The sequence below is a fragment of the Eublepharis macularius genome, chromosome 6 (assembly GCF_028583425.1).
Source record: "Eublepharis macularius isolate TG4126 chromosome 6, MPM_Emac_v1.0, whole genome shotgun sequence".
In the NCBI taxonomy this organism is placed as follows: domain Eukaryota; kingdom Metazoa; phylum Chordata; class Lepidosauria; order Squamata; family Eublepharidae; genus Eublepharis; species Eublepharis macularius.
The window spans coordinates 122,466,517-122,489,401 of NC_072795.1; the positions used below are offsets into that span (position 1 = coordinate 122,466,517).

At 41.3% G+C, this 22,885-nt stretch overlaps 1 protein-coding gene across 1 annotated transcript in view; it reads right to left on the reverse strand.

Annotated features, from left to right (window-relative positions):
* The window catches only part of LRMDA (leucine rich melanocyte differentiation associated), a 539,681-nt gene that overhangs the window by 170,435 nt on the left and 346,361 nt on the right, over positions 1-22,885 (reverse strand). The window contains exon 5 of the mRNA XM_054983958.1: positions 11,274-11,358. Coding sequence (XP_054839933.1) covers positions 11,274-11,358 — 85 coding nt within the window. The remainder of the gene's footprint in view (positions 1-11,273; positions 11,359-22,885) is intronic.

A 22,885-nucleotide genomic window follows, 5' to 3' on the forward strand; every position in this document is an offset into this window, starting at 1 on the left:
GAAATACGAACCAAATGAACCGGGCTAAAATTTGTCATGGTTCATGAGAAATGAGCTCCCACGAAATGCCAGTTTGCGAATCACGAACCGGCCCTGTTCATGATGAACTTCGGTTTGTATTTCAGTTTGTGTCTGCCTCTACTCCTGACTCATCCTCTCCTCCTGTCTCCACTGAGAGAGATTCTCATGGTCTTCCAAAAGAGGATGACGTACTTTTCCAGAGCTCCTGCCATAAAGGCCTTATCCACATATCTGTCTGCAAGTGTGATATCAAACTAGTTGGCCATGTCAAATAGGAAAAGTTCACTTTATATGAGGATTCTTTCTTCTGTCTTCTACATGAAAATTCTGTGAATGGAATCTACCTCAATAAAATGAAAGTTCTATTTTTTCTACAATCTAATTGCCTAAAGATTACTTTCTGCATGTTGGAAAAACACTTCTGACTGGGTAACTCTGCTTGTAAACAAAATATCAATAATTGTTTCCAATAGAGACAACAATAGTTAAGTAGGACCCTCCCATATGATTAATTTTCTAAGGGAGAGAGAATGGCCCAACATTGGTTCTTTAGCACCCAACTCCTAGTCAAAGCAAATATTTCAGAGCTCCCAAGTGAAAACAAGATAAACCAAACATAGCAGCCAGCACCTTGAAAAGGAACGGGTCCACATATCAACAAGACAGGCAAACCCACACCAACTAGCAGCTTATTCTACTGGCTCCAAGCACCACTGTGACGGACAAAAGTTGCAAACAAAGATAAGCAACATAACACCCACCTCCTAAATTAAGTGAACAGCTGGCTCCTCTCCTAGCACCCACCCTTGCTAGACTAAACACATGTATTAACAGCAGCAACTGGTAGACTAATAATAGCAGAACGGCTATCTGCAGTGACAACCCCTACGGCATGCTTTCCCCTATATCTACTGATACTGACATAACTTCTTGGAATGCTCCAGATATGTCCGCCAACAATCAGAGGGTGGGAGGAGAGATTCTTTTGGTTCCAATTATTGGGTTGGAAGATCAATTCTCAATATTCCCAGCATTATTGGGTTGGAAGATTGATTCCAGTTAATGAAATTTGAGCAGCATTGTAGCCAATGTAAACACTCTTTCTTCAGGCTTTTGCTTCTTGAGGTTCCCTTGCCCGCGATCCTGATGAACTTTAGCTTCTACCAGTACTGTCCACTTGCTAGTTCACTCTTTTTCTTGGCAGCAACTGCTTTGCGCCATTTTTTTAAAAATAGAATTCCTCTTGATGCTTACTAGCCAACCAAAAATCCTATAGCCAGCAAGACGATAGTAGATTGTCAGAATGGCTATATGAAGATGTCACAAAATCAAATCCAAGCGAGGCAACATTTATTGCCCTCTCTTTGAATAAGCAAGATTATTTGCCCCATCTGGCAGGCTGCCCTGAACTTTCACTGAAAGGGGGCAGTATCCTCTCAGTTCCTGCTCAGCTCTTAAGTTTTACTTCTTGTAACATAGGGAGAATCCTGCAGTCCTTGGCCTAGAAATGTCCTGGGAGTAGGGTTGCCAGTTCTAAGTTGGGAAATTCCTGGAGGTTTGTTGTCGCAGCTTAGAGACAGTAGGGTTTGGGGAGTGGAGGGACCTCAGGGGGATATAAAGCCTGGAGGCTGGCAACCCTATGTGTGGGAGTGACAGCTTGAAGACTCTACAGCCTGCTTTGAATCCTCCCAGCATTCCAATCTCTCTTCCAAGCATTTTGTGAAAGGATACGTGGCTCTATACACCTAATCACAGGGCTCCACAAAGACCAATTAGCTGTCTTGGCAAAAAAAAGAAAGAAAGCCAGAGATCATGTCTTCCTTCTTTTTTCCTTCCAAGTTCCATTCTTCTGGCTGAAAACTGGGAAGGTAGATGATCTCAGTCACTGAAAACATTCAAGCCTATTAACCACTCTCCTTTTCTGACTGCCTCAAGAAACGGTTCATCCAAGTTTTTAGCAAATCTTCAGAGAGTTCATGTACAATTCCAAGTTTCTTACCCATCCTTCATTCCACATGACTGGCTGCTCTCATCATTATTATACACAAGACAGTGGCATGTTTTAATGCCAGAATTTTAACAGCCTACAGTATCCGTCCTGATAGAAATCCAACATTCTTTTGAAGAACAGACAAGAAATTGCTGAGCCTGAAAAATGACAGCAACACGAATCCAGTGACCCAAATAAATGTATGTTTTGAACCATACTAAGTCAAGGGTCAGAATCAAAACCAACTGCAATGTATTAAACATTCAGTAACATCTGTGTGGTTTCTGGAAAAATGCAGACACAGAAATAGAGACTTCTTCAACCGTTACGCAAGAAATGAAAGCTCTGTTCAAGGAAACATTCCATTTTGAACACAAGGGTAAGGAAACAAATGGCACAGTCAATGCCGGTAGAAAGATCAGAGTTGCCAGCCACCCTCCAGGTGGGCCTTGAAGATCTCCTGGAATTATAACTGATCTCCAGACTATAAGAGATCTGTTCCCCTGAAGGGTGGAAGGAGGGTGGACTCTATGGCATTATACCTCACTGAGGTCCTCCACTCCCCGAACCTCCCCAAACCTCCACACCCTCAAATCTCCAGGAATTTCTCAACACAGAGTTGGAAACCTTAGAAAAGATGGATGGCAGAAGTTGGGTTAAGCTGGATGAATGTCATATTAAGTAGCTCACTTTAGTTTTAACAGCATTCACCTGAGAGTTAGGTTTCTCATTGAGGTGGTAAGCCTCAGCCAACGTCGTACCATTTCAGTCTGCAATTGAGGGTTTGCATGATATGCTCCAGTTTTCCTGTCAGGAAGGCTTTTAACATGTTAGGAGGGGGGAAAGCTAGGCAAACCCCCTTCTTTATGACATGTGGAAGGAACGCTATGCATGGAGGAATATTTCATCATGTAGCCTAGACACTGATTTATCACATCACTGAGAACTAGACCTTAGTGCCAGGACTACAAACTGGCCAGTCTTACAAGTTATGCCATCAACAAAAGAGGCAAAAGAAGAAACAATAGCTGATTCCGCACACATTGGATAATGCACTTTCAATATGCACTTTAGCAATCGTTTGGAAGTGGATTTTTTGTTTCACACACGAAAAATTCAGTTCCAAATGATCTCTAAAGAGGATTGGAAGTACATTATCCAATGTGTGCAGAATCAGCTAAGGCAATCAAGCGGAAGTTACTCATTGAAAGGATGCACTCGATTGTGCAGGTGCAGAGAGGGAACGAACTGCAAACAATTCCATTCATTATACATCAGTGACCCAACCTATGTTCCTGGGGGAAATAGGTGCTTCTTCGCTGTCAATCAAGAACATGCAGTTTGCATATAGTGGAAAAAGGGTGGTGGCACTGATATGCACTTTATCTACCCACATGCAGCTCCTGATAGTTTGTCACTCCTACTAGTGCATGGGGGGATTGACAAGCATGTCTTACCATACCCATAGGACATACATGGGAGGAGTATGATTGCAAAAATGAGAAGATGACTCTTCTGCAAATGGAAAGTCACCTTCAGGTGAGGCAGAAGTGGTTTCAGCAAACTTTACCTGTCCTGTCCTGGGCTGGATCCAAAGATGGTGTTCTGCCGATGACAGTAGAATGGCAAAGGAGGGGAAGACAATTTTATCTGATTCTTATGCATACAGCAGATACAGCACTTTGGCCCCACACTGTTCCTGAGAGCCCCTTGACCCCCAAGAACAGAATTTGGTGGGACTTAGTGGACCGCAGCAGGGAAATTTAAGTAACTGATATTTACTTGCATAATTTATCTTCAGATTAGTCTTTCTTGCTATAAAATTGGTATCCTCTAGCTGTAGAGTTTTTTTCTGGATCTCCAGCTATTTTTTAAATTACTTTTTACTTGTATACAGAACACACACACATATACATAAATACATATACCTATATACATAGATCAATATCCAAACATTTAAAAATGAATCCATACACAATTGTACTCTGTATACCGTATGTTCAAACATTGATAAAGTTGTATGGGAGGTGAAAGTCTTTTAGCTACAGTGAGGGCATGGAAGGTCCTTTTTGTTAACCTTTGGTTAGGCTCCAGGAAAAAAGCAAATAGTTTAGAAGTACATAAATCAATGAACATTCTAATATAAAATTAATATGAGTAATGTTTTCATCCCCCAAACACTGAATAACTAGACACGTTTAAAGCATATACTTAAGAGACATGCCCCGTAATTTACAATGCCAGCAATCAGAGACTGCACTTACTTCTTTACTAAAAAGGTGTTGTGGTGTCCGATATGCCCTAAACAATTTTTTTTGCTTAATAAAGCCTTTTTCACACAGCCTGTGTAAACCATTTTGGCTGCTGGTTACTAGTGAATGCCTTGTGCCATTTCAGACACAACCAGTTTGACTGCTTATTGCTAACAATTTTTTAATAAACCTTTCCCCAAAAAAGCTGCTTCTGTCCTGTTTGCAGTGTAGAGTTGGGCCGGTTTTCTTTTAAAACTGGTTTTTCTGTTGTCAAGTTTTCAATCTTCTCCCCATTTGCTGTGGAGTAATGTTTGAAATGTCTGTGGTGCTTCTGGCTGCTACCTTTTAATTTTCCCACCAGTGTGGGTTTTTTTTTTTGAAAGTATATAGATTAGCGCTATAGTGCTATAGCATTGTAATGATATCTGTAGCAAGTTCTCTGAATTCCCAGCTTTCATTTTTCAAAAACGTAAGTCTCTAGTCCCTTAACCTTGGGGAGATTTGCTTTTTTTCTTCATATCGCATTCATCAAATTACACATCATAGTTCTCTAACAGCAGAAACTGCAGCAGGTATGAACAGATCCGTTTAAAGAGTGGCACCAGACCTTCAAAAGAGCCCCAAATGGATAATCCAAATAAGAGGAGGAATCCCAATCATTAGTACAAGTTAACAAATATGCCTATAACAACAATGACGACACTTGATTTATATAAAAGTAAAAGTACTAATATATATATTTATTTTAGCAATTTATCAATTAAATAATAACATTTGATAATAACTTTTGATTTATATACCACCCTTCAGAACAACAACACCCACTCAGAGCAGTTTACAAAGTGTGTTATTATTATCCTCGCATCAATCACCCTATGAGGTGGGTGGGGCTGAGAGCACTCTGAGAGAGCTGTGAGTCTGACCCAAGGTCACCCAGCTGGTTTCAAGTGGAGGAGTGGGGAATCAAACCCAGTTCTCCAGATCAGAGTCCTGCTGCTCTTAACCACTACACCAAACTGGCTGATGATATAAATGAAGATTAGGAAAGCCAAATCCTCCTTCTTTAACTGGAAGTTGCGTCCTCTTTAAAGAAATCCCAAGCAGTAAGGAACCCCATCTAAATTTCCAAAAAAGTATTAATGTTGCAAATATATCTACAAGGTATATGAAAAGGAATTGTGTGCAAAACATATAAATCTAGGTATAATATTTATTTTGAGTGTTTTTGAGTATTTGCTGAACTTGGCCTAATTTCCTTTCTCTTGCTGGAACGTTTGTGTCCCTTAGCTGTAGAGTTTTTTCTGGACCTCCTGCTGTGAGAGTAGCCGGATCAAAGGGTTAAGGGGCATGGATAAGATTGTAGCAACAAGTTCAGAGAAAAAAGGTTTGGTTTCAAAGAATATTGAGATAATATTTGTAATTACATAGCAATTCCTCCTGATACCTTATGGCTTCATGTCAGTTTGGCTTCCTTTGTGCCATATTACTTGCCGAAAACACCAAAAATGACTTATAAAATTCTGCAAATATCCTACAGAAACCAACAAAACAAGGATCTTTAATATTCATAACCACTTCTGCTTGGAACTCCAATATATTTTCCGCACTTACATTTCCCCCTTATTCATCTCATTGCACCGTATGAAAAGAGTTAAAGCAAGTGCTTCCTATTTATAGTCCCTGATTAAATGTATTTTACGATTCCTCAGGTTAACTAAATGATAAAAAACTACCCACAGGTTTTTTTTGGGGGGGATGGGGGATGGCACACATTAAGAAGCTTCATGCAGATATACAGAAAAATCAATTGCTAAGCATAAAGTGCAGTTCACATTAAGGAAACTACAGACTCTGACTAATTATGATAAGTTGCTATGTAAATTACTCCGTGACATTCCCAGCAATCAATTTCAAACTTAAATAGATGAAGCCTCTGGCTGTAAACTGAGATGGGAACCTAACAACTGTATCAATAACAACTAACAGTAAAGACTGCATGAGCAGAATAATTACCTGGGGGGGACACACTGTGTTTATATCCAATATTTTTTAAAAGAAAGGTATTTGGAGAATAGAAGAAGCATTAATCCTAAAACATTTTAACCTACTCTGAGACCACCTGCTCAACACCCGATCTTGTATACTTAACACACATTGCAGAGTTTTGATATTGCTGATACAGTTTGTATACATACAATGGCCTAAATCTGCTGTAAGATGTCAAGAATGGAAGGAATTTCCAACAGTCCTACAGGACTTCCCTGTTACCCCCTCCACTTGCAGCCCAATATGATCCCCCAAACAGACTCCTAGGAACACCATGTGTGTTATGTGCTGTCAAGGCACCTCCAACTTATGGCAACCCTATGAAGGAAAGACCTCCAAAACATCCTATCATTAATAGACTTGCTCAGATCCTGCAAACTGGAAAACGTGGCTTCTTTTATTGAGTCAAGCCATCTCGTTTTAGGTCTTCCTCTTTTCCTACTGCCTTCCACTTTTCCTAGCATTATTGACTTTTCCAGAGAATCTTGTCTTCTCATTGTAAGCCTGTACTGGAAAAAGGGGTTAGGGCCTAGGATCTAGGTCTGATTAATAGGCTGCAGATACATAGATAGACCAAACTAGCATATAACTGAGCTGTACCTAGGGTTGTGTTAATTTGCATGTTTAGCAAAGGCTCACGGGACACGTGTATAAAAAAGAGGTCACCATGACTGGGAGAGGTGGTATAATACAGGACTGGGCTAGCTGAAAAGACTGGAGAGAGCTGCTGCTGCTGCTGCTGCTGCTTGGAAGGCAAAGCTTGTTTTCAGGCTTTGGAGCTAAGAACATCATAGAGCTGAGACTACTGGCTGGAAGAGCTGAACTCTTCTCCCTGGAAGAACTGCAGTAGCTGGGAAGAGCTGAAGAAGCAAGAGCAGGAATCGCTGGCAGCTGAACTCATTGACTGCTTGAGACCAGCACCCTAGCACAGAGCTGCCCCACTTGCTAGGAGAAAAGGGGAACTGCTCCTAGGGCAACAAGCAAGCCCCAGGATTCAGACAGCAACTTCACAAGGAGAGTCTTAACTCTTAGGGGATGGGGGACCCTCAGGAAGAGCTTTGGGGGGATTTGGAAGTTAATTGCAAAAATCCCTCCCTTGTGTAGATGGAAATTTTAGGAGTGATATAACCCTGTGACTATAAGCGTTTCCTATTATATTAAAAAGCTATAAACAGGAACAAGCAAAAGATGTTTTAAATACCATTTTAAGACATGGTTGTATATTTTATCTAAAATCTACCCCTTTTGTTTGATCAACAAATGCTGATGACAGAAGAGGACTAGATTTTGCTTCGTTCTACAGTTTCCCTGAGATTTAAAGATAAGCATGGTGCTTGAAGATGAGGTATAGGAGGCTAATGTACATGAAACCTTTACAAGTTTTAACAAGGTCGCCGGTTAGTTCGGCAATTAACCTTCTGCCTGTTCATTTAAAGAAAAATGGTATTTCAGTATTTCTTCTTACAGCAGAATTACCGTAACGGAACTGCTGATAAATATCAGCGCAATCAGCTCGCAAACTAAATTTCTCCACCTTCAAACACAACAAGTCCTTCTCACTCTTTTGTGGACAATACTAGCATCTAACAAACTTGCCAAAATCTGAAGCTTAATGCACAAGTTGGAAATGTTAAAAAGAGTCACAAGTTTTGTTCATTCTCATGCCATGGTATTAGGAAAAAGCGCCATGGTAAAGGAGCCTAGCAGAGGCCCAGATTTTATTTCTATTTATTTAAAACATTTATTAGCTGCCTTGCTACCTTGCAAGAACTCGAGGCTGCTTCCAGGAGAGATGAATGAATGAATTCCTGGAGGTGGGGGGCAGGGGAAGAAAAAAACAGTCATTCTGAATTGTTCAAGAACATCAAAGAACCGAACATTTAACTGGAGTCAGCTAAATTGGAACAGCCTTGACTACACTGTGGGTTCTTGGGGATCTCATATAGGATTATTAGCTGTGCTGTCTGCTTGAGATATCAGTTTGCTTCCTATTCTAAGACACTGGAACTCAGATTAAGTTATAGTGAATCACAAGTATCACTGAAGCAATTGGACTTCAGTTAATTGTAACTAATCTGCTCTATTGATTCCCAAAGGGACTTACAGCGCAGTCCTAAACAGAATTGCACCCTTCTAAGTTAACAGAAGTTAATAGGCTTAGAAAGTACAACTTTGCTTAGGACTGCACTGTTATTCCCAGCTAATTTTAGATGGACTATGAACCCAAAAGTTCCAGTGCACTTTGTCTCATTAAAAAGAGAGAGATGTTTTAAAAGCACACCCCTGGAATTCCCTCCATCCCTATGTCTCCTTCCCTTCACTCACAGTCTGAAACGTTTATTTCTGCTTTTTGTGGACGGTGGGTTCTAAATGCCTCATAGTTCATTTCCATCAATCCCATTCTAAATGTAACCAGGACCGAGGGCAGCAGTAATGTTCTCCTTCTCTGCAAAGCACTTCTCAAACTTTCCTGAGTTTTAAAAAAAAGTTTTGCTGTCCAGCATAAAGGTATGGCTTCAGTAAACACAAATTGAACACTACCTTGAGTTTCTGGCGCTAGTTTTGTTGCTCTTTAGGAGTGGAGAGAGGGCAGACTTCCCTGAGGCCCCCAGCATGTTTACAGTGCCAAAGGTTAGCCGTCAAACTACCGTTTTGCCCGCCTGACCTTTCACCTTTGACCTTCAGGACTATGGCTCACAGAATCAAATAGGAAACTTATTTGCCTATCTAGTGAATTGGCATTCCTGGTTATCATAATTAAATACTACATTCTAAACTATGTAACCACATTTATTATGTTTATATTCTTTGAACACAAATACATTACTTTTGGTAGTGGTACAGGAGGGCGGTCTCAAGACTACGTTTTGCCCTAGATCCCAGATTGCTCTGGGTTCTTTGACATCAAGAAAAAGAATGAAAATTAATGTCATAGGAAAGACATTGCTTCATAAACTAAACTAATTAGGAAACGCATCACATTCATATGTTTTCTTTGTTCTGAAAAAGGGTGGGGGTGGGGCCAACCAAAGTGGAAACAAGGCCAAACACAGATGAATTTGGTCGTCTTGAGCCTCAAGCAGAGTTAATTTATGGCTGCCTCAAGTTGCTCACAAGAGACCCAGACTCTTGTAAACAAGCCCCTCTGGAGACGAACAAAGGCCGTGGTCATTTTCTCCCTTAGCTTCAGGTTGCAAAGAACTCTGAAAAGCTGCCAATATTTACATATGCAATCGCCAATTCCATCTTTTATGTGAGATTGAGACCATTCAGGGAATAGAAAAACCTCAAGAGTGGGATTCCAAAATGGCATGTTTATGTGTCTCATTCTTTTCTTGGTACACTCTTGACTCCAATTAAGTGCACTTTAAGGTTTGTGAGCTCAGAGAACTTCCTTATATTCTCAAGAATTCATTGATGGCTCACATGCAGCCTTCCAGCAGAATGTTCCAAACGGAATATGCAACACCTGGATTTCTGGAAAACATTCCTTAATTATTATTTCCTTGAGGATATAAACATGCTGACTGTCCAAGTGAGCCAACAGTGTCTTGCTTAGAACCAGCTTTACCGAGCCCTTGGATAGCTCCTCTGCTCTTGTTTCCTAAGGTGCAAATCTGGCCAAAGCAAAATATATTTAACTCCCAAAAGGTAAGCACGTGCTTAACAATCTCCCTGGAAATCACAGGAACTTGGAAGTGCTTAACTTTGGCTGGACTGTGCCCACCCACTTAATGTTTGAAATATAGACCACGTTATTTATTTACTGATTTTAATGTATATAAAACTCTGAATATAGCCAAATGAAGCTTCATAAATAATGGACTACAATTAAGAACAGCTAAAATCTGAAAACTAAGCATATGTTGTAGAGGAACCAACCATTGAGAACCTTTTTTTCATGTCCAAGTTGTTTGGACAAAGGTGTAAAGCTATATGGATGCTCCTGGGTGATAGAAGAAACATTGTTGGGACACAGAAAGACCACAGCATAATTGGTGTCACTATTAAGACTGCAAGACATGTTTCATCATACATTGCTCTCCAATATTGCAAAATCCAGTAAAGCAAACATTGCTGGGCATTGCTGCAAAAATAATTACATAATAAATGGCTGATTCAGCGGGTGGACTTTATGACAGCTGAGATCCCTCCCCTTCCCAAACTCCTCCTTAGGCATCCCCCCCCCGCAAATCCTCCTTAGGCATCCCCCCCCCACAAATCTCCAAGAATTTCTCAGCGTGGAGTTGGCAGCCCTAAACAGTACTAATATATTTTTAAATAAATCACAAATTCAGTTTTTAAAAATCTTTAATTGATAAATAACCACTTTAAAGAGCCAGTCTGGTATAGTGGTTAAGAGCAGCAGGACTCTCATCTGGAGAACTGGAGTTGATTCCCCACTCCTCCGCTTGAAGCCAGCTGGGGGTGACCTTGGGTCAGTCACAGCTCTCTCAGAGCTCTCTCAGCCCCACCCACTTCACAGGGTGATTATCGTGAGGATAATAACAACACACTTCGTAAACTGCTCTGAGTGTGGCATTAAGTTGTCCTGAAGGGTGGTATATAAATCAAAAGCTGTTTTCGAATGTTATTATTTAATTGATACATTGCTAAAATAAATATATATTTTAGTACTTCTACCAGTAGAAAAAGAGTTAACAATGTCAACATCATTAGTAAAATATGCAATTGTCTATTTAGCAATATTTGAGTTTATCACACTTTTGTTGCTGTTGCTAAGCATTATTTAATACATTCATTTGCTCTCCCAGTACAGTATTTCTGTAGCCATCTGAATATGTTCAACATTCTATTTTTAACCATTGCACTCTTCTCAACAAGAGCAGAACATTCTCTCTCCGGAGCACCAACACAGCTGTAATGAGCTCTAATGGCCCTCCACAGCAACGTGCCATCACCCGCTTAGAGCCACACACAAGAGCGCTTTGCTTTTGGTTTACCTCTGTGGTTGGTAAGGTCCCTTGATCCAGATGGAAGTGGTGTATAGTGCATTTCGGGGGAAATGGAAGCACCATCACTTGAGGGCTGGAAGAAGAATAAATAAAAATTTAAAAAATTCACATGCACATCCTAGAAGGATGATACAATAATACAAAACACAACAAGCCACAATAATTTAACATATAGAGTAAGAAACAAAACTGTTTTTAAAACCATGATGCCAGAGATGTACCATGAACTCTGGCAGGATCTATCAATATGTATTTCAAGTGACTCAAGTGAGGCAAATCCTCCTGTCCACTCTCATTTTAAATTTCTATGAACTTTTATCATTCGATATCTCAAATTTTCCTCTACCAAGGCCTTGATCTCTACTACTTGTCAGATACACCTCCAACGTATCTGCCATGTGTTATGAATTTCTTGCTGCAGTGTGTAGTGCACCTCTGAAAACATGCAGAGGAAACCTGTTTTGCTGACTGGTTGCTAGTAGAGCTGGGCATGAACCAAAATATGAACCAAAATTCATGACGAACCAGGCCGGTTCGTGGTTCGCGAACCAGCGGTTCATCAGATCCCATTTCTGACTAACTGCCACAAACTTTAGGCTGGTTTGTTTGGTCTGTTTTTTGGTTCATCACTACAGACAGCCTGGTGCCGATCAATCAGTTTCTTAGGCAACAGGGGATGGACTTCCTGCAGACCTTCTGCTGACCCAGAAGTGACCTTCTGCTGGCCTGGAAGTGACGGTTTTCTGACCTGGATGTGACGTTTTCACGAACCAAACAAACCAGTTCGCGAACCGGGGGCAGGTTTGTGAAAGTTCATGGTTCGTGAAATTTGACGAACCATGAATCACATGGTTCTTTTTTTCCCCGGTTCGTGCCCGTCTCTAGTTACTAGCTGCTTATCTTGCAGGTGTTTTGGTTACCATTTCCTGGCCGGCCTGCAAACGTGGCCTTGAAGTTCCAGCTCAGACTGCACCAACCTCCTAAGAGACTGAGCAGAGCTCATCCTTTCCCTCCTCCCCTCTCTCCTGGCTCCCTTGCTCAATGTGCCAAAATCCTTTCTTTCCCTTTGGGGGCAGAGACCTTGCCCTATAATTAACCTTGCTTTGCTACCTTGGGTCACTTCAGCCAATGATCCTGTCTGACCATCTTGATACTGGTATTCTTCTTTAATAAAGTAACTTTAACTCATATACCTGAGTGATACAGTGAAGTGCTTGGGGGAAATACCTGGCAAGACCGGACACTACTTCAGCACTCCTGAGCCCCTTCAGAGATTACTATTCTTCCCTACAGTTTCTTTAATTTCTCTCTGCTAAAAACAAGAAGGAATGCCAATTTTTGGGTTGTGGCTAGAGTGATGGACTAGGATCTAGGTGACCCAGATTCAATTCCCCATTTGCATGGAAGCTCGCTGAGTGACTCTGGGCCAGTCACACATACTCAGCCTAACCTACCTTGCAGAATTTGTCATGAAGAAAAAACAGAGGAGAGGAAAATGATGCCGGGTGCTTTGGGTCCCCACTGGGGGGAAAGGTGGGGTACAAATAAAGTAAAATAAAATAAAAATTAAAAAATTAAAAGTAATTGCTCAGTCACACAGATATATACAATTTTCTCTTTCAGGCGCACACAGTTTGCCTGCTTCAGATAATTAATCTTTCACTCAAATACACAAAGACTTTCTCTCAGGTGCACACAGTTTCCCTGCTACAAATAGAATATTTGAATATTTACTCTCCTATACACACATAGTTCAGGCTTCCACACAGGTTGTCTAACTGAACTAGAATGTGAATCCCCTCAGGCTTCCACACAGGTTGCCTCCTTTGCCCAGACTCAGTATTTCTCTCAGAAATGCATAGACACCCTCAGACTTCCACATAGGTTGCCTGCTTTGCCCAGACTGAATCTTTTTCTCTCTACTCAATAAATAAAAACTTCAGTTCACTCCACCCACTCTCTGGGCCAAGCTACAAGTGACAAATGACACAGGTTGGACACTTGTCAGCTTCCCTCAAGTTTTGATGGGAAATGTAGGCGTTCTGGTCTTGCAGCTTGACTCTCCAACTGCTGTCCAATGGACTTTTCAACTGTCACTTGTCCAACATTCTGCCAAGCTGCCTACATTTCCCATCAAAACTTGAGGGAAGCTGACAAGGGTCCAACCTGTGTCAGGCGTCACTTGTAGTTTGGCCCTCAGTCATCAGCCAATCATCTCACTCACTCATCCCTCTCTTTCACTCCCTTTTCATCTGTACCACACCAAGCATTTAAAGACACACACACACACACACTTAAAATCGTTACAAATCCCTCCTCCCCTTGTCTTTAAGTGGAACACATCTCTTTTTCAGAAGAGCTGTGTGCAGCTTCCTCTGTCTTAGGGAATATTTTATCGCCTCTGTAGTTCTACAGAGCACAGCCTATGCAGGTACCTCTATGGAAGAACGATAGGCAGTGCCCTCCATCTATTTCAACCTATGTGCTTATTCTTCAGGAGTACATTTATCTCAGGTTATTATAAAATATAAAAATGTAACTATACAAATACTCTTTAAAAACACTCTTTTTGGCAGGATAATCCTGACTGAATCCAGAAGCAGGCTTTTGAGCCATGCTGTGAAACTTGCCACTCGAATTCCAAAATCTCTTTATGCTTCCATGCAACGGAAACTTGAAATAGCATTCCCTGACAGTCTGTCAATCTGTTTGGGAGTCAAGCATGGAGGGGAATCTGGCAAGTATTAATGTGTGCCACCTGGGAAGGTACCAGCCTCCCCTGTTCTTGGAAGAACCCCCCCAGAAATTGGGGGAAATTGAAATATATGCAATACTTACATTCTTCTTTTACTGATTTAATAACACAAATGCATAATTTATAACTTAAGTTAGTATGTGAAATTATATTATTTGGCATATTTATGGAAATTAAAAGTATAAACGTCTTCATTTTCTATACCTGAGGGAAAACTACAAACCACTGCACACTGCACAGAATTCTCTAGTAACATTTTGATACATTATGGCATATCAATTGTTGCCAAAAATACGTAAGAATTATACATAGGAATTATCAATATATCTAATTCTCAATGTGGCCAAATTTGTGAATACTTAAATCAAGAGATTACAGCCATAAACAGACAAGAGGGATCTTTCTACAACCGTGAAAAAAACTCCAGGTTTGCAACAATTTTTTTTCCAAAATACAAGATGAAAATAATAGAAGCAGCACCTGTAGCTTTAAGAAAAGAAATCTCAGTGGCCGTTGTGGGGGTTGCTAGGTAACCACAACAGTATAGCCAGACTTCTAGCCTTGGTTTCTGTCAATAAAAGGCAAAAGGAAGTGGCAGGGCCCTTTCCAGGGCTGATTTGGCTTTTGAGAGAGGATTCATCAGGGACAGATGTCCCAGCAACCACTAGGTGACTTAATACCACATGATGTTCATGACTCAACCGAGACTGGTTGCTTGCTACTGTTCAACAGCAGCCAACCACTCCACAAAAGCCAGTGTAGCATAATGGTTAAAGACTGAGATCTGGGAGACTCTAGATTCAAATCTCCACTCTGCCATGGAAGCTTGCCAGGTGACCTTGGGTCAGTTACACATTCTCAGCCTTACCTAACTCCAAGGGTTGTTGAGAGGGTAATATGTAGGAGAGGAGAATGATGTAAGGTGTGCTGAGTCCCTACTGTGGAGAAAGGCAGGGTATAAATGAAATAAATAATATAGCTGAAGATGGGGGCGGGGAGTAAAAGGCTGGTTGGTGGGAGGGAGAGATGGATGCACGAAAAGCAGAGAGTCTATGGTAGCTTTCAGGGAGGGAAAAGGGAAATAGTAGGAGAGGGGAAATGAGATGCCCTCCACAAGTCATTGCTGGTCTCCCTCTTGTCATTATCTAATGCTGTACATTGTCTACAGTTGAGGATATGGGGGTTGCCAGAAGAAGGCAGATAAGAAATAGTGTGGATTGGGGATTCCGGGGAAAGTGAGCTTCTCCACCGTGCAATTGTCTCAGCAGCTAGCAACATGGAACTCAGGCATCATTTTCCCCGGTAAAGAATGTCGGGGGAGGAATGGAGGGAAAGCTGAAGGGGGGGCAAGTAAAGATGGGCTGGCTGGGAGAGGAGTGGAAATGAGATGCCCCCCACAAGTCCTTGTGATTGCTCTGCTTGTCATTATCAAATGCTGTAAATCATCTTACATAAACGTTTTCATACTACAAATTTTGAGTAAAACTTCTCTTTAATTTTACTTATTCCAAAAAGAGCAGGGAATCAGAGGAGGTTTTGTTCAGTGCTCCCCCAAATTTCCCAATTTTTCTAATAGAAACACTGATATACATTTTGCATGTGAAAACCCTTGCCCTAAGAAGTATTTCACGCATTCCAAGAAGAAAATATTTCACGGAGTTCCCCTTCCCACTAGTGAAAAGTCCTCAGGGGGGAAATGTATGTTTTCCCCCCTGAAATTTTCTGGGTTTTTTTTTCTAGGTCTTCACATCTCTACACAGAATTCTGCATAACATGGAGTTTGGCCTCTAACAGTGCAATCCTAAGCAAAGTTATACTCTACTAAGCCATATACTTATGTCTGCTTAATAACACACTCTAAATTTCACATTTTTGTAGGAACTGCAACACTATGCAGATACGCTATGCAATTTTTTAAAAAAGGAAACCTAAAACTGTGACACTATAATCTTCCACCAAAACTCCAGTACAAGATCCAGAGTGATATACTGGACAGAGTGTTGGACTGGGATCTGGAACACCCAGGTTCAAATACCTAGAGTCAAACTTTCTCACCCTAGCCTATCTCACAGGGCTGTTGTGAGGATCAAGTGGAAATGGGAGGACAATATGCATTGTCCTGAGCACCTTAAGGGACAAGTTAGATAAAAAATCTACCAAACATTACACAGGATATATGTATCTGGAAGAAAGCCACCAGGTGCAAATTCATAGCTGTCTGTTCCAACTGGGCATCACATACTCTTTATTTATTTTATTTGTAACCTGCCCTTCTTACAAAGATTCAAGGTAGATTACACAATGTAAAGCAACACAAATAGCAAGAAAATTTGGGCTCCAGCTGTGGTAAATGGCTGAGACTCCTTCACCTGTACAAAATGAAGGTGCTTTGCATTTTAATATACTTTTATGTGCTTTTAGCATTATAGTTTTATCATTTGATGCTTTCTATTCATGTTTTTCCTGTGTGTTTTAATTATTTAATTGTAATGGCCTTGGGCCTCATACAATAAACATTTTCCGACTTCTCACAATCAAAGAGCACGCGGCATCTAATAAACAATGCAATTGGACTAGGAGGATTACAAACATTAGGAACAATGCAAAAAGTATCAGATTCAGTGTGTCATCATAAACATTGCAAAAAATGGAATTACAAAAGTAGAAAGTGCAATAAGGGCAAGATAATGCATATAATAAAAAGTAAGGTAGACTACAATCCCATTCCCTTTATAAGTGCAGCCTCTTGAACCATTCAATTAAACTACAGTCCTATTCCTTTTATAAAGATGCCCTGATGAACAACTCGGCTTCATACAGTTTGTGAAATGACAGAAGGGTGGAAGCTTCCTCAAGCAGGCCATTCCATATGATTTCTTCCTTGGGATAAATGCAGCCCCAATCAGATACCTGTCCATTGTGCTGATCAAATGTTACGGGGTGGGGTGGACACCATGAGGTGGATTTAGTCTGTCCATGTCCTATTCTTCAAACAACTGACAAGCCCATTCGCTCATTTTCTTAACGTGGTTGTCTTCGTACTACCCCAGATATAATTTTGACCAGTAGAGGTGTTCCTCCCATTCAATGTGTTAGCTATTATCCCTGACCACTAACTGTATACTGTCAGTCACATATACAACACATATCTTTGACACAATCTGTACTGCTAATTTACTGATGCATATTTTTATTGAAAAATCCATGCATTTTATGGAAATGTTTGGAGTAAGAAAACAAAAAGAAAGTGCAAACTAATAACTGAGACTGAAAACACAAAGCTTCCTCATACTGACTCGGACCTTTGGTCTATCCAGGTCAGTTCTCATCTAACTGGCAGCAGATCTTCACAGCTTCAAAGTAGAGGCCTTTTGCATCATCTTCTACCTGAGCAGGAGATTGAACCTGGGATCTTTTGCATGCAATGCAGATGCTCTACCATGGAACAAAGGAAGCAACCTTACACTGAAGCAGACCCTGATCTCCATGTGCTGGAGCCAGTATTTCCTCAAGCCAAATGGCAACCTCAAATATTGGCTGCCTAGTGAACACATGAAGTTGGCTTATTGGTCTACCCAGGGTCAGTAGGTTATTGGCTGTTTTCACACTACTAACCTGCTTCCGTAACGTTGCGAAACATCGTGTGAAAGACGCGGAAGATAGCGTCTTCTCGCGAGAGTTTTGGGCGACATCGCAAGAGTTTCGCAACGTTATCTTCCCCGTTTTTTGCACGACGTTTTCAATGCTATGGAAGCAGGTTAGTAGTGTGAAAACGGCCATTGTCTACTCTGAGAGCAGCTCTCCAGGGACTCAGGCAGAGGTCTGTCACATCACCTACTGCCTGATCCTTTTAACTGAAGATGCCAAGGATCGAACCTCAGACCTTCTGCACACAAAGCCTACCAATCACCCAGGCAAAGTTAAGCATATTTGCCCATCCTGGCTTTGGACTGTAGACAAGTCCAACATTCCCAGTGAAAAGAAAATGGCATGCCAAGTACAGGTGCATACAGAACACTCTATTTTGACTTTGCAAATCTAAGGCAGTATGTTTAAGCTTTTGTCACTTACTTAAAGAGCGACCTTTCCCCTCTGAAAAGTTCCTCTAACAGATAAAAAAGAAGCAGCTCCATTTGAGACCTTTCAGATATTTTCTGCCTGCTCAAAGGCTCATAGTTGAATCCATGATAATAGCAAAGATTTCTCTTCAGTACTTTTAATCTCAATTTAGGCTGTTGACAGTTTGATGATAGCTCTTCTTAAAATTACTGGAAGGAAACTCTGCCTTTTCAGCAAATACTACTGATGGATCAAAATTCAAGAACTTCTAAAAAAAAAACTGAAATGAAGGGACAATTTTGCTTTATTTTCGATGTTAAGAAAAGTAAAAACAGACAGATTTCTTATGGCCTTCTGCTGGTCTTCCTTTCAGACAATAGCCTCATTAATGCCCTACTTAAGTGTTCAGTGACAAATGCTAGTTTAATTCTACCTGAGAACTATTTCTTACCGATGACAAGTGGTTGAAAAAAAAAACCAATTCAAATAATTTGAATGAAGTCTGAGTGAAAGCCGAAAGAAGAACAATAGCTTCCTCTTTTAAAAAACCCTTCTTTAATGACACTGCGCCCTTCCCCTATTTTCCAGACATGAATTGCAAAGAAGAACTATGATTCGTTTATATTCACGGCAATATTTTGATACAGAAAGGATTGGCATGCATCAGCTCATGTGTACAGATAGTTCTGACAGCCACATCTGAAGTTTCAGTTATGCTGCAAAAGTGACCTTCCTAAGAGATAAAAAGAAAAGTGCAAACAGAAATTGAGAATGCCTTACCAGGTGATAAGTGAAATCTACCCCCAAATACATACACCATGCATTCCAGAGATCATCCAGAAGAACTGGAATAATTTCCCAAATATCCTGTGAATGTTCAGAAAATTAACCCATTCTGAACGAAATCCCTGTAACTGTACTTGAAATGGTTCAAGATTTTCTATTCCTTGGCTCAATCATCAACCAACAGGGAGACTGCAATGAAGAAAACAGAAGAAGATTGAGACTTGGAAGAGCAGCTGTGAGGGAGCTAGAGAAGATCCTTAAAATGATGTCTCTCTGGGAACCAAGATCAAGATAATCCGGACTATGGTTTCCCCGTTGCTATGTATGAATGTGAAAGCTGAACCGTGAAGAAAGCTATCAGGAAGAAAATTGATTCATTTGAAATGTGGTGCTGGAGGAGAGTTTTGCAGATACCATGGACAGCCAAAAAGATAAATAAGTGGGTGTTAGATGAAGCCTGAATTCTCCCTTAGAGCTAAAATGACAAGACTAAGGCTATCATAATTTGGTCATATCATGAGAAGACAAGATTCTCTGGAAAAGTCAATACTGCTAGGAAAAGTGGAAGGCAGTAGGAAAAGAGAAAGACCTAAAACGAGATGGCTTGACTCAAAAAAAGAAGCCACGTCCTCCAGTTTGCAGGATCTGAGCAAGTCTACTAATGATAGGACGTTTTGGAGGTCTTTCATTCACAGGGTTGCCATAGGTTGGAGGCAACTTGACGGCACATAACACACACACAACTGTACTTCCAAATGGAGAATAATGTGAATGAGAGACATTTCTGCAGAATTCACCTGAGCCCTAATCACTCATGTGCATTTGTGATGCATTCCAGGCAACTGGACATCATGGGGTCTACTGTTCCCATGGGGGCAGTGGAAGAATATAGCTGAATCTCATCAGATTTGAGAAGCTAAGCAGGGTTGGTACTTGGATGGGAGACCACCAAGGAAAAATGGGGTTGCTCTGTGGAGGAAGGCAATGGCAAACCACCTTTGCTTCTCACTTGCCTTGAAAGCAGTTTGCTGGGGTCATTGTAAGTTGGTTGCAACTTGATACATGCACACACACAGATCCTGTGAAGCTGATCCATCATAGATGTACCATGCACATGCAGGAGTAGAGTCCATGAGTCTAACCTGTGCATCTGCCATATACTTTGTAACAGTCTGCATCTGGCTTCCTGTTTTTCAAAACTGAATATTGAGTGATCCAACTCGTATTTGTCTGCTACTGAATGTTACCAAAGGAAAAGCCTCGTCGGTCTTTTATAGCGAAATAAAACAAAAGTCCTGTGACACATTAAAGACTAATACTGAAAGAGATGCTGTTAGTCTTTAAGGTGTCACTGGATTTTTTTTTTTTGCTGAATGTTAGCCAGTTGATGATGCCATTATTTTACCTACCCTCTAATTACCCGTAGTTTATATGATAATTGGTAATTACAGGCATTGAGGCGACTTACTACTACGGAGTTTAGTAGAAACATTGAGGGGTCTTGAGAGGTCTTACTTCTGGGACTCAAAACACCATCTTACCTAAAATGAACAGTATTTTTAAAATCTCTGTATATGATCTCTAGATATCTCTGTATCCCTACATTTGATGCTAAAAATGTAAAACAAAATTTTACTCTTTTGATGTATTGCTCTTTTGGCTCAGTTTGGCAAGCAATTTCCTTATTAGTTGGAGAAAACAATAGGGGGAATAGCCTCCCTGCTACTGTCATCCTTTTTATGCGAGTATGCAAGGATGCTGTGATGCCTGTATTCTCTCCACCTATCTTAGAGTTGACAGATACCACCTGGGAGCCAGTTTGGTGTAGTGGTTAAGAGTAGAGGGCACGAACCAAAATACGAACCAAAATTAAGCACAAACCAGACCGGTTCGTGGTTCATGAACCACGGTTCATCAGATCGCATTTCTGACGAACTGCCATGAACTTTCAGGCTGGATCATTTTGTTCATTTTTTGGTTCGTCACTGCAGACAGCCTCGTGCCCATCAATCAGTTTCCTAAGCAACAGGGGATGGACTTCCTGCAGACCTTCTGCTGACCCGGAAGTGAACTTCTGCTGGCCCGGAAGTGACCTTCTGCTGACCCGGAAGTGACAGTTTTCTGACCTGGATGAGCCGTTTTCACGAACCAGATGAACCGGTTCGCGATCCAGGGGCAGGTCCGTGAAAGTTCGTGGTTCGTGAAATTTGACAAACCATGAACCACATGGTTTGGTTTTTTTCCAGTTCGTGCCCATCTCTAGTTAAGAGCAGCAGGACTCTAATCTGGACAACCGAGTTTGATTCCCCACTCCTCCACTTGAAGCCAGCTGGGTGACCTTGGGGTCAGTCACAGCTCTCTCAGAGCTCTCTCAGCCTCATCCACCTCACAGGGTGATTATCGTGAGGATAATAATAACAACACACTTTGTAAACCACTCTGAGTGGGTGTTAAGTTGTCCCGAAGGGCAGCATATACATTGAATTATCATGAGGATAATAATAACAACATACTTTGTAAACTGCTCTGAGTGGGTGAAAAGTTGTCCTGAAGGGCAGTATATAAATTGAATGTTTTTGTTGTTGTTTTTAATGAGGGACTAATATGTTGTTTTTAACAAGGACTCATCCACAGACTGAAGACTGCATATTGATAAGGTCATGGTTGTGTTTAAGAGCCTGGAGACTTCTAAAGATGCGAGGAAAGAACCAGGTGACACAAGACTGGCTAAGCCAACAGTCAGGGATTCTGCATGGAGAAGGCCTCAGAGAAGCCTGCCAGAGAAAAACAAGTTCTGAGAAGATGATCAGTCCCTTCTCGATAATGGAAGGCAGTTGATGGGAGATGATGTTTAAGCCTTCAACTACCACACATTTTTGCTAACTTTTCTCATTTAAAGTGCTAACAAAACAGAAGAGTCAGTTTTGAAGAGCAAAACAAAGTGGCAACCAAAAGGTTTGAATAGCTTCTCCCTTCCGTCCTAAGGCAAACTGATGATGCCCAAGCCAGCAATATGTATTTTACAGACAGTGAGCTTCATCATCCCACCTGAGCCTTCAGAAAATATAAAGCACAAAATGTGAGGGAAATATTTCAAAGAGATATTCATGGAATCCATAAAGTCACAAAAATAAAAACTGTTTTTAAAAATTGTAAGTATTTTTTTAAAAACTAGAGGTTCTGAAGCCTAAAAACAAAAAATAACTAGGAGTTCAGACTCTTAAAAGGACATATTTGCATGCATGAGATCTGTGCAACTTCACACAATTAGGTTTTCTTGTTGCTGCTGCCCCACTGATTCTGTTCCTACTAGAGATGGGCATGAATCGAATTACAACCCAAAAAACCACACGAACCAGGCCAGTTCGTGGTTCATGAACCAGTGGTTTGTGGAAGCTCGTTTCCACAAACTGGTCTACTGGTTCGTTTGGGTCGTAAAGGGGCAGTTTAAATGGCCATTTACCCAGGAAAATGGCCATATAAACCTTTCCTGCTGCTTGGAAGCTGCAGGTCCCTTTAAACTATCAGCTGGTATGCAGCCATTTGAGGGGCAGGAAGGCCATTTTCGGCCTCCTCCACTGCCGCGTGGGCCCACGCAGCCAAAAACAGCCTTCCCACCCCTTGCGGTAGGAGGGGGAAGATACCACAGGCCCACAGGGCAAGGTAAATTTGGGGCTGGGGCTGGGGCTAGGGCTGGGGGCCCTTACCTGCCTTGCAAGTGGCAGGTCCCTTTAAACTATCAGCTGGCAGGTGGCAAGGGGGGATTCCCCTGCTGCCTGCCCTCTGATAGTTTAAAGGGACCTGCTGCTTGCAAGGCAGGAATGGGCCCTTTAAACTGTCAAATGCCCATTTCCCTGCCATTGCTAAGCTGCCGGAAAGAGGCATTTAAACCCCACAACCACGAACTGGTTCGTAAACTTGCCCCAGTTTGTGCCAGTTCATGGTTCCTGGTTTGTGAAAACCCATGAACCACGAACCTCATAGTTCAGGTTTTTTGTGG